The following is a 13,722-nucleotide window of genomic DNA, read 5'->3' on the forward strand; positions in this document are numbered from 1 at the left end:
ATGGGTGATCCCATGTGACATAAACTTCATCATTTTCTGTAATACTTTGTGGCTCATGTTTCCAATGTTTTTCAACTAATTCAGTATTGTAATGCTTGCAGCGTTGTCGCCTCACAGTTAGACGTTGCCCGTTCGATTCTCAGTTAGAGCGTCTTCTGTGTGGCGATCTGTGTAAATGGGCGTTCCTTCGTTGAAGGTTGTGTGTTAGGCCCGGCAAGCCAGCACATAAAAATCTACTGTCAATCATTAGCAGACCGGAGTTCCGCTGTGGCGACCGCTAACCGGGAAAAGCCGAAAGACACAAACAAACAAATGCTTGTACAATCCCTAGTGCATCAGTCTTGCCACATTATTATGACTTTCAGTATACAGTCCTTCTGCCATTAGTATATCACAACCAGCAACAAGATGTGCAACTGTTTCCAATTCTGTTTTGCAAAAGTTACATTTGTCTCTTTCTAAAGCATCTTCAATGGACTTTGTAAACCAACATATATGTAGTCCACTACCTTGGGCCACCAATGTTAACCTTTCATCTTTTGGTTTAAATTCATCTCTCCTTAACCATTCTTGTGTTTGATCCTGATCAACATGAGGTTATTCCAAGAGTTTTCTAAACTTGCAACTATATTTATGCATTTTCCACATTTCTTGCCTTCTCATCTGATCCTTCACCTTATATTCTTTCTTATGTTTTTGGCACATTCAGATGCTGCCTAATTTACATCTATATCTGATTTGATTTGATTTCCATTCTCACTTTATACCAATATGTTGCTGCTAAACTAAGTGGGGAAGTCAGCTTAGACTTATTCTCCTGATGTTTCAAAACTCTCAGTATGTTTGGGTCTTGTGAGGTCAGCAGATATGTATGCAGTCCCATGATTGCAGATCTGTATATGTAATCAGTTTTGAGGAGGCCCATCCTTCCTTCAGAACGTGGAATATATAATCTTAGTATACACTGATTTTTTATAAATCATTTGATGAGCATGGAGCATCCTTCTGGTTTTCCTGTCCAATCGATCCAACACCTTTTGGGGTGAATCAATCACTCCAAAACTGTAAGTTAGGACAGGAAGAGCAAATTGATTTCTAGCTTGGACTTAGTTTCTAGATGTGAGCGTTGTTTTCAGTATTAATTTTAGTCTTCTAAAATATTCCTACTAAGTTTTATTCACTTTGCTCAAGTTTTATTGTTGATCCTTCATCAGTTCCCAAATATTTATACACTCCATCTTGCTCAAGGTCTTTTATATCACATTCTTGTCCCAAACCAATGTTTTCTTGGTGCTGCAGTTTTCCTGCTTTAAAGGTTGCTTTTGCACATTTATCAAGACAAATGACATTCTTATATCATCTGAAAATGTTTTGACCACTTGCAATATCGCTTGTAGTTCCTCCTCTGATGAACTATATAGTTTAAATCATCCTCAAAAAGAAGATAAGTCCTTACACTTTGTTGTTTTCTTGGAGCCAAATTATAGCCTTGACCTAATCTGTTAAGTAGACAGCTTAATGGGTTAAGGCCATGACAAATAGAGCAGTGGTGAAAGAGAGAGTCACTCTGGAATATTCCCCTTTGATTTTTTATCGCTGGAATAATAATTTGTCCTTTACCATGGCTTAACTGCAGAGTGGTTTGCCACTGTTTTATGGTTGTTGTAATATACTTGATCAGTGTAGGGTGCATCTTGTATGTTTGGAAGCAGTCTTTTATCCATGAATGTAGAATACTGTCAAATGCTTCTTTATAATCTATCCTCATGCCATGCTTAGATTCTTCCCCTTTTTAAAGTTCTCCATTGTGACTTTAACATCAAATGATCCATTGTTCCATATGACTTTCTGTTATTACCTTTTTGTTCTATTGATATGATTATCTTCTAAATGAATATAAACTTTGTCATCATCAATTCCAGTATAGTTTATATTTCGTCAGAAGGTAAGTTATTGGTCTATAGTTTTTAGGATAGCTTGCAGGTTTGCTCTTAAGTAGGAGTATTGTTTTTCATCTTGTTAACCAGGCTGGTGTCTGTTCAGGGTGTGCATATAAATAGTTCTTACTCAGGGCTTCATGTAAAGATGTTAATACTTTTAACCAGAAGTTAGGTACTGCATGTGGGCCTGGGGTTTTCCAATTATGAGCTTTTCTTAACTTTGTTTCAATATCTCTGATCATTACTTCATCCCATTTCATATATTGTTCATTTGAACTTTTTATTCTTTATTTTACTTCTTCTATCCATTTAGCATCTTTGTGATGTTCCACAGGATCTTTATAAATATTTCTCCAAAGTGTATCTATTTCTTCTTATTTTGGTGGTGTTTTGATTCCTTTTGCCTTGTTTCCCAGTTCTCTATAAAACTTTTTGGGTCATCAATAAATTGCTTTTTTTCTTCTTTTCCTTTATATGTATCTGCATATCTTCCATTTTTTTTCTGCCTGTGCTGATATTTTTACTTTATTATTTGTGATTGTGCATGATAGATGATTTGTTCTGATACCGTGCATTGCTTTTATCAAGTATATATTTCTGAGTGTTTTTATTGATTTGTTCCCAAATGTATACTTTTCTAGCAGTGACACTTCTCATCTTAACTGTTTTATACTTTTCTCTATTCGATACTTCCATGATGGCGTTTGATTTCTCCCCTTCTTTTCCCTCACTATCCTGTATTTTTGTGGTAAGACTATCTGTTATTAATTTAGCTGCACAGTAATATATCCTCTTCACTTCTGTTATATGGCATGATTTTCTGTGGACAGTCCTAATAACTGTGTCCATTTGTTTTATCAAACTTCTAACTTTTTGAGTTTATTGACTTTCTGTAATTTGTTACTTTCAGTGATCTTATTACGTCTGTCCATGTCTATTAAATAAAGCAACTCTTTTCTTAGGTCATTTTCCTCTACACTGAGGGCATATTCTTTGTTCTTCATTTCCTGTGGGCATTCCATAGGTAGTTGTATAGCATCTTCCTTTCTATTTGGTTTCATCTTGTGTCATCCATTGTTCTCTCATATGGGAACTCACTAGCCTATCACCCCACAACATTGGCTGCATCAGAGTTGCCACAGTTTCTTGTTCCTATCCTTGCTATGCAACTCCAACTGGACATATGCACTGGTTTCCTATGGAAGGTTCCAAAGTATTTCTCCATTACTAATCCTCTTTTCTACTTTGTTTTCTTATTTTTTTTGTATTGTAAAATTTTCCATGCTTGGATGCCTTTGCCTATATTTCTCTTCGAATATCTTTGGTGCTGCTCTTTTTGGTTTTAATTATTTTAGCTTTATCCTTTGCATAAATATTGCACAATATTAAATATCTTTCTTTCCCATGTCCATATTTCTTTTTCAGATGTCTCCTGTTTCTTCTTACTTTGGGAAATCATTGATCCATCATGCTGTGATGTAACCTGTGTTAAATTTTCTACTCCATCATGCCGTGATGTAACCTGTGTTAAATTTTCTACACTAAAGGATTTACTTCACAAGTGTTCCATAACTTCAATGTCTATTTTGTTAACTTCTACTTTACTAATCTTCTGTTGTGCATTCCCTCTTTGTGATCTTATTTTTTATTGCAAAATTTTCCACATCTGGATGGCTCTGCCTGTATTTCTCTTTGAATGTCTTTGGGGCTGCCTTTTTTGTGTTGATTAATTTGGCTTTCTCCTTTGCATAAATATTGCACCAGATCAGATCTCTTTTTCTTTCCCATGTCCATATTTCTTTTTTTTACCTTTCAAAAGTCTCTAGATTTTCTTCTTTATATTTTCATGCATCTTCAGTTGCTTCTTTTTCCAAAGGGACCAAGATTTCTTGATCTATATAATGTTTTTCATAAATCTGCTTCTGACAGTTTTTCTTGTGCAAGTATTTTTTTTCCTCTAATTTCACTCAATCTTTTTGTACAGCTTCTGTCTGGAAATTCTGGGCTTCTTCTATAATAGTAACAATACATAATTTCTTTCTTATCCTCAATAGTCCACTCTATCATCTTTATGGCTCTTCTTTGCTCTATCATGTATGTGATTTTTGTGCACTGTAACTTCCGTTTACAACAGGGGGGGCATCCTCCCCCTGGGCCTAGCCTAGCCCCATTATAGGAATGTTTCCATGCCTTGAGGATTCTACACTATCATTTTTTCTAGTCCTGGCACCAGTGCACCTCCCAGGATTGGATACTTTTTTTTTTATCCTGGGTCTTGTGCACCCAGCTATCTTTTTTTTAGTTTTTAACCTATTTCAGTCCATGATATATGCTATATAAATACAGTCTATATATCAGTGATCAGTGTTGCATTGGTGAAATTTTGTAAAAAGCTGGATTCACCTTATGAAGGTACTCACCAAGACTTGAGGATGAATTCAATTTCAGCAATACTACTCTCTTTTGCTTGCTGGCTTATCATCTCTCCATTCAGTCCCTTCTCTGCATGCGGGCCCTCTGTTTCTACTCCTTTAACTTCTCCATTACTAGTCTTCTTTTCTACTTTTCCTCTTTGTTTTCTTACTGCACCATGTGCTGCTCCCTGTGTGACAGCTCTGATGTCTTTTTAGATGAACCTTTAATCGAAAACACTTACTGCATTCAACACATTTATATGGTCTCTCTCCTGTGTGAATGGTTTGGTGCATCTGAAGGTGAGAGAGACGCGAGAAAGTTTTACTGCATTCAACACATTTATATGGTCTGTCTCCTGTGTGAATGGTTTGATGCACCTGAAGGTGAGAGAGACGTGAGAAACATTTACTGCATTCACGACAGTTATATGGGCGCTCTCCTGTATGACTTCTTCCATGGCGTCGCAGATCACTGAGGCGTGTGAAACTCTTACTACATTCAGCACATTTGTATGGTTTCTCTCCCGTGTGACAGCTCTGATGGGATTTTAGATTTGACTTATTTATAAAGCATTTACTGCATACAGCACACTGATACGGCTTCACACCTGTGTGAATAACATAATGGTAGTGAAGGCTATTGAGATGTTTGAAGCTCTTACTGCATTCAGCACATTTATATGGCTTCACACTTGTGTGAATGGTATAGTGCCGTTGAAGACTCCACAGCCTTGTGAAGCCCTTACTGCATTCTGTACATTTATATAGTTTCTTCTCTTTGTGCTCTCTCTGACCTGCATCACAGTCAGGGCTCTTGCTGTAGTCACATCCTGAGAGAGCCTCTGGCATACGAGTGAGATAAGACTTCTTACTGCCCTTCTCAGGCTGTACATACTGCTGTAGGCTCTCTGTAGGCTGAGGCAACATGGGTGTTCCATCTCCAGAGATGAGGGGCTTGCTGTTGTGTACTGACTGAAGCAGTGGTACAGGCGTGAGATCAGCCTTCTTACTGCATTTCACAGGCTGATCACACTGCTGCAAGTTATCTGGGTAAAGTAACTGGGGTGTTCTGTGTGATGGCTGATGACTGTAGCTCACACTGCATTCTGTATTTCTGGTACCTAAAAACATAGTATTTTAGTATTAGTATTAGTATATGGATATTTTAATCACAACATGTATGTATTCTGGCCATTTAAAATTGTTTACTTTGTATAATAATGTGATGTTCTGCTGTTGATTTTGCTCCAAAGTAAATCCATACAATTTTGACTCCTCATTTACAAGAATTTGCTCACTTTTAATAGCTGTAGTTGTCATGCATATATTCTGATCAGACATCCCAAATAAAGCACCAATACTGTATAGTGTGCAGTTATGAAAATAAAGATAACCATGAAACAGATTACGATTGCTAGCATCTATAGACTACAGAAGTCAAGTGAACTACTAGAATTCATATATTTCTCACACGAAACCCAGGAAGGAAAAATGATAAAAAAGTATTTATTTATTTACATTTATTGACTGGGAGTGTCTGACTGGACGTAGGTCCATTTTTAGCGGAGGCCCAGGGAGAAAAGATTACAGTTAAAATAAACAGACAGCACTTACATTGGATTACATAGAGATTAACAATTTGATTAACATAGCAATTAATTACAAACATATTTACAGATGAAAAACTTAGTACATCAGTAGACAACTAGAATCTTTATCTGCGAAGTATATAACAGACATTAACAAATGTTAAAATAAGAAGTTCCTGCTGTATAATAAGTAATAGGCTTATGAGCATCTGAGCTTGCTATAATCAAGGTAGTTAAGTGGGGTGGAAAGAAAGGTAGTGGTTGGATGGGGTGGGTGATATTAGAGTCGGAGTTGCAAGGGCATAGCCAGCATGTTTTTAGGTGCGCTTTTAGTAAAGTTTTGAAGTGGGTGCATGATGGTACAGAGGTAATTGTGGGTGGGAGGGAGTTCCATAATTTGGCTATGGCGCAAGAAAATAGTGTTTCACCAGCAGAGTTATTGGCTTTAGTGATCTGCAAGTGATTTTTGTTGCTGGACCTTAGTGGTCTAGTGGTGTGATAGGGTTGGAGTAGATTCTGGAGGGATGGGACATTTAGTGGATGGTTTATGGTTTGTGGGTGAGTGATAGTTGATACCATTGAAGGAGGTGAGGGAGTTCAAGCCAGCCCAGTTCAGCAAGTGAGAGACAGTGGTGACTACAGTAGGATGCCCCTGTGGCGAATTTGGCAATTTCTTTTCACATTTTACAACATTTGGTATGCAGATTTTAACCGCTGAAAGATAGTTCTGCTAAACTGACATCTAAACCAATGCAGGGATGATTAATAACAAAGTATATGGAAACTAAACAATCACTATGAAAAACTAATTGGAGTGATGCATTCAGTGGAAAGATGGGAGAAGGACTGAGGCAAATTTTGAAAAAAAAATGTTAGAATGGAAAAAAGTAAAAAAAAAAAAAAAAAAAAAAGAATAGCATTAGGACCTATGCGCATACAAGGCAGGGGGAACTATTTACATAGGAACAAAGTACTTAAAACGACATAGAAAAATATAAGAAATGGAAACAAGGCTGAAGTATAACTGAAACTGAATAAACAAACTGAAGAGACAAATTAAAAAACAGTGTGACAAAAGATCTGGAAAATATTGAAGAAAATTTATACAAAGATAATGGATGTAAGAGGAAACTACTTGATATATAACGTGGTAGGAGTAAAGATACAAAAATCGATACACTGTGCATATAGTCTAAATTTTATTCTGTACACAATAGATTGTAGGTGATTTACAAACTCTTCTGTAAAACAATTTGGCTCCACAAATGGGGAGATAAGTTGTCCTAGTAAAATCCAGGTAACTTCACATACCGAAATTAAATTAGATTATGTTGAAATACTACTTAGCAAACTGGATGAAGTAAAGCATATGAACAAGAAATTAGCAATACTGACCTAAGAACATTTTAACACAAACTTTTATACTGCCATTACATCTGCAGTTCACTAGTCATTTAAGTATGGGGACATTCCTCAAGGTTGGAGATGTGTACTTGTTAAATCTGTCTTTAAGAGGAGGCGAACAGGACAAACCCAGAGACATATAGACCCATAACTGCACTTTCTTGTTGTGGAAAAATAATGGAGAATGTTATTTTGATAAATTATTGTCAGAATTTGAAAGGTTATGACTTGAAACTATGTATCAGCATACATATGTTGAAAAAGAGCTACAAGTACCTGTAACATGATGTTCGATAACGAGAGCTATAACTACGTGTAACATGATATTCAATAAAAACAATGAGACTGACAAGTACCTGTAACATGATGTTCTATAATAACAACGAGAGCTATAAGTACCTGTAACATGATGTTCTATAATAACAATGAGAGGTATAAGTACCTGTAACATGACGTTCGACCATAACGATGTCAGCTATAAGTACCTGTAACATGATGTTACATAATAACAATGAGAGCTATAAGTACCTGTAACATGACGTTCGACAATAAAAATGAGAGCTATAAGTACCTGTAACATTATGTTCCATAACAATGAGAGCTATAAGTACCTGTAACATGATGTTCGACAATAACAATGAGAGCTATAAGTACCTGTAACATGATGTTCTATAATAACAATGAGAGCTATAAGTACCTGTAACATGATGTTCTATAATAACAATGAGAGCTATAAGTACCTGTAACATGATGTTCTATAATAACAGTGACAGCTATAAGTAACATGATGTTCCATAACAACGAGAGCTATAAGTACCTGTAACATGATGTTCCATAATAACAATAAGAGCTATAAGTACCTGTAACATGATGTTCCATAATAACAATGAAAGCTATAAGTACCTGTAACATGATGTTCCATAATAACAATGAGAGCTACAAGTACCTGTAACATGATGTTCCATAATAACAATGAGAGCTACAAGTACCTGTAACATGATGTTCCACAATAACAATGACAGCTATACGTACCTGTAACATGATGTTCTATAACAATGAGAGCTATAAGTACCTGTAACATGATGTTCCACAATAACAATGACAGCTTTAAGTACATGTAACATGATGTTCCATAATAACAATGAGAGCTATAAGTACCTGTAACATGATGTTCCACAATAACAATGACAGCTTTAAGTACATGTAACATGATGTTCCATAATAACAATGAGAGCTATAAGCACCTGTAACATGATGTTCTATAATAACAATGAGAGCTTTAACTACATGTAACATGATGTTCCATAATAACAATGAGAGCTATACATACCTGTAACATGATGTTACATAATAACAATGACAGCTATAAGTACCAGTAACATGATGGTTGACAAAAACAACGAGAGCTATAAGTACGTCTAACATGATATTTCATAAAAATGAAAGCTAAAAGCACATGTAATAGGATGTTTGACAATGAGAGCTATAAGTAACTGTAACACAATGTTCCATAATAATGAGAGCTATAAGTACCTCTAACATGATGTTCCATAATAACAATGAGTGCTGTAACTACCTGTAACATGATGTTTGACAAAAACAATGAGATAAGTACCTGTAACACGATGTTCTATAACAATGAGAGCTATAAGTACCTGTAACAGGATGTTCAACCATAACAATGAGAGCTATAAGCATCTGTAGCATGATGTTCCTTAATAACGAGAGCTATAAGTACCTGTAACAGGATGTTCGACAAAAACAATGAGAAATATAAGTACCTGTAACACGATGTTCTATAACAATGAGAGCTATAAGTACCTGTAACAGGATGTTCCATAATAACAATGACAGCTATAAGTACCTGTAACATGATGGTTGACAATAACAATGAGAGCTATAAGTACCTGTAACATGATGTTCCATAATAACAATGAGAGCTATAAGTACCTGTAACATGATGTTCCATAATAACAATGGGAGCTATAAGTACCTGTAACCTGATGCTCAACCATAACTGCTGGGAGTTAGTGCAGAATGGCACAAAATACACTGAACCGACCGATATTGCCAACATCCTGGCAGACAGGTTCAGCGCAAACTTCACCCCCCTCTCACCCCTAAAAGGGCCCATAACCATACCAGAAGAATGTAGAGCTCCTGAAATCACAGACACTCAGTTTAAAACAGCCTTCTCCAAAGCCAAAAACACAGAATCAATGTGACCAGACGGTGTCCCAGGCTGCATCCCACACAAGCTCAAAGACGAACTAACCCCTCACCTAAACACACTGTTCAAACTCAGCCTCTCCACAGGTTATGTACCCATAGAGTGGCACACAGCAATGGTTATTCCACTCCACAAAGGTGGAACCACAACAGACCCTGGGAACTATCGCGCTATAAGCCTGACTAGCTTGGTCTGCAAGACTATGGAGCACATCATCATGGAACTCATTAACAGAGACATTGGGAACCTCCAAATATTGGACCCTACCCAGTTTGGCTTTGGTAAGGGCAGATCCTGCCTCCTAAACCTGGTGGACTTCTTTGAGACAGTTACCAAGGCTATAGACAAGGGAAAGGTGGTACACACAGCCTACCTAGACCTCACAAAGGCCTTTGACACCATTCCCCATTCTGGTATTATAGATAAGCTCACCAGCCTGAACATAAACTTCTACATCACAAAATGGGTTGTCAACTGGCTCACGGACAGAACCCACATGGTAAGAGTTCCAGAAGCTAGGTCTGACTCTAAACCGGTTACAAGTGGCGCTCCCCAGGGCTCAGTCCTAGGACCCCTCCTGTTCGGCATATACTTCTCAGAGGTACAGGCAAGTACAGGAGGACTATGGCTGACCAAGTTCTCAGATGACTGCAAACTATGGGCTATAATTAACTCTCCTGCTGACACAGACATCCTCCAAAAGGGTCTCACTGAGATGGATACCTGGTGTCAAAATCATGGCCTCAAGCTAAAAGCAAAAAAAGTGCATAGTCATCCCCTTTGGAAAAAAACAAAGTACCCACAAACTACCACATAGGTAGTAGTCCCCTAAATATGGAAGATGTAATAAGGGATCTGGGGACCCAAGTAGATAGTAAACTCTCCTTTGATAATCACATTGTCAAAGTGGTTAGAAAATCCTTCTACATGGCCCACCTTATCATAAAAGGGTTCGCAGCCAGATCAAAAGAGGTCATTGTGCCCCTCTACTCATCGCTCATCAGACCCATCATAGAGTACAATTCCCCATTTGGGATGCATCTTACGAGACACCTGCAACAGCTGGAAAGACCACAGAAGTACCTCACTAAGAGGATCACTGGCCTCAAACAGATGCCCTATGCAGCTTGACTGAAGAAACTCCAGCTGTACTCTGCCGCATACCACCTACTCAGAGGTGATCTGTGCCTGACATACAAGGCCATGTCCAACCCAGAACTGATGGATATGCTCCACCTAAAGAAAAGCTTATCCTCTTGAGCCACATGCTCTAGAGATCTAAACCTCACCACAACAATAAATAGGACATGCTGGAGGGATAGATTCCTGTCCCAGAGACTTCCCATACTTTGGAACAAGATTCCAATCTATATTAGGCAGAGCTCCTCACTAACACTCTTCAAGAGAAACCTTGACGAGTGGATCGGAAACAGAAAGTTTACCCTGGGGATCCCTTCAGTGGCTCTGCTGGACAGAGGCACAGGAAACTAATCTAAGGGGGCGGCGAAAGGCAACACATTCTGTAGAGGCTTAGAAATACCTTTGGGCAGATAGCCTAGTACCTACCTATGAACCTATAATGACGACAGCTATAAGTACCTGTAACATGACGTTCTATAATAACAATGAGAGCTATAAGTACCTGTAACATGATGTTCGACAATAACAATGACAGCTATAAGTACCTGTAACATGATGTTCCATAATAACAATGAGAGCTATAAGTACCTGTAACATGATGTCCCATAATAACAATAAGAACTATAAGTACCTGTAACACGATGTTTCATAATAAAAAATGAGAACTATAAGTACCTATAACATGATGTTCAACTATAAGTACCTGTAACATGATCTTCAACCATAACGATGAGAGCTATAAGTACCTGTAACATGATGTTCGACCATAACGATGAGAGCTATAAGTACCTGTAACATGATGTTTGACCATAACAATGAGAGCTGTAAGAACCTGTAACATGATTTTCGACCATATTGATGAAAGCTATAAGTACCTGTAACATGATGTTCGACCATAACAATGAGAGCTATAAGTACCTGTAACATGATGTTCCATAGTAACAATGAGAGCTATAAGTAGTAACAGGATGTTCGACAAGAATAATGAAAGCTATATGTACCCGTAACACGATGTTCCATAATAACAATGAGAGCTATAAGTATCTGTAACATGATGTTCCATAACAATGAGGGCTACAAGTACCTGTAATATGATGTTCCATAATAATAATGAGAGCTATAAGTACCTGTAACATGATGTTCCGTAATAATAATGAGAGCTATAAGTGTCTGTAACATGATGTTCCATAATAACAATGAGAGCTATAAGTACGTGTAAGATGATGTTCAACAATAACAATGAGAGCTATAAGTACCTGTAACATGATGTTCAGCAATAACAATGAAAGCTATAAGTACCTGTAACATGATGTTCGACAATAACAAATGAGAGGTATAAGTACCTGTAACATGATGTTCCATAATAACAATGAGAGCTATAAGTACCTGTAACATGATGTTCGACAATGACAGCTATTAGTGCCTGTAACATGATGTTTGACAATAACAAATGAGAGGTATAAGTACCTGTAACATGATGTTCTATAATAACAATGAGAGGTATAAGTACCTGTAACATGATGTTCCATAACAACAAGAGCTATAAGTACCTGTAACATGATGTTTCATAATAACAATGAGAGCTATAAGTACCTGTAACATGATGTTCCATAACAACGAGAGCTATAAGTACCTGTAACATGATGTTACATAATAACAATGAGAGCTGTAAGTACCTGTAACATGATGTTCCATTATAACAATGAGAGCGATAAGTACCTGTAACATGATGTTCCATAATAACAATGAGAGCTGTAAGTACCTGTAACATGATGTTCCATAATAACAATGAGAGCTGTAAGTACCTGTAACATGATGTTCCATAATAACAATGAGAGCGATAAGTACCTGTAACATGATGTTCCATAATAACAATGAGAACTATAAGTACCTGTCACATGATGTTCCATTATAACAATGAGAGCTGTAAGTACCTGTAACATGATGTTCCATAATAACAATCAGAGCTGTAAGTACCTGTAACATGATGTTCCATAATAACAATGAGAGCGATAAGTACCTGTAACATGATGTTCCATAATAACAATGAGAACTATAAGTACCTGTCACATGATGTTCCATTATAACAATGAGAGCTGTAAGTACCTGTAACATGATGTTCCATAATAACAATCAGAGCTGTAAGTACCTGTAACATGATGTTCCATAATAACAATGAGAGCGATAAGTACCTGTAACATGATGTTCCATAATAACAATGAGAGCTATAAGTACCTGTAACATGATGTTCCATAACAACGAGAGCTATAAGTACCTGTAACATGATGTTTGACAACAATGAGAGCTATAAGTACCTGTAAAATGATGTTTCATAATAACAATGAGAGCTATAAGTACCTGTAACATGATGTTCCATAACAACAAGAGCTATAAGTACCTGTAACATGATGTTCCATAATAACAATGAGAGCTATAAGTACCTGTAACATGATGTTCCATAATAACAATGAGAGCTATAAGTACCTGTAACATGATGTTTCATAATAACAATGAGAGCTATAAGTACCTGTAACATGATGTTCCATAACAACGAGAGCTATAAGTACCTGTAACATGATGTTCCATAATAACAATGAGAGCTATAAGTACCTGTAACATGATGTTCCATAACTACGAGAGCTATAAGTACCTGTAACATGATGTTACATAATAACAATGAGAGCTGTAAGTACCTGTAACATGATGTTCCATTATAACAATGAGAGCGATAAGTACCTGTAACATGATGTTCCATAATAACAATGAGAGCTGTAAGTACCTGTAACATGATGTTCCATAATAACAATGAGAGCTATAAGTACCTGTAACATGATGTTCCATAATAACAATGAGAGCTACAAGTACCTGTAACATGATGTTCCACAATAACAATGAGAGCTATAAGTACCTGTAACATGACGTTCCATTATAACAATGAGAGCTGTAAGTACCTGTAACATGATGTTCTATAACAATGAGAGCTATAAGTACCTGTAACATGATGT

At 37.0% G+C, this 13,722-nt stretch overlaps 1 protein-coding gene across 1 annotated transcript in view; it reads right to left on the reverse strand.

Annotated features, from left to right (window-relative positions):
- Positions 1 to 4,520: 4,520 nt before the first annotated feature.
- The window catches only part of LOC122814369 (zinc finger protein 124-like), a 100,539-nt gene continuing 91,337 nt past the window's right edge, over positions 4,521 to 13,722 (reverse strand). Inside the window, exons 5-6 of the mRNA XM_044086954.1 lie at positions 4,681 to 5,475; positions 4,521 to 4,576 (exon numbers count right to left, since the gene is read on the reverse strand). Of these exons, the coding sequence (XP_043942889.1) occupies positions 4,521 to 4,576; positions 4,681 to 5,475 (851 nt within the window). The remainder of the gene's footprint in view (positions 4,577 to 4,680; positions 5,476 to 13,722) is intronic.

This window comes from Protopterus annectens, chromosome 10.part0, assembly GCF_019279795.1.
Source record: "Protopterus annectens isolate FY-2018-M chromosome 10.part0, PAN1.0, whole genome shotgun sequence".
NCBI lineage: Eukaryota > Metazoa > Chordata > Ceratodontiformes > Protopteridae > Protopterus > Protopterus annectens.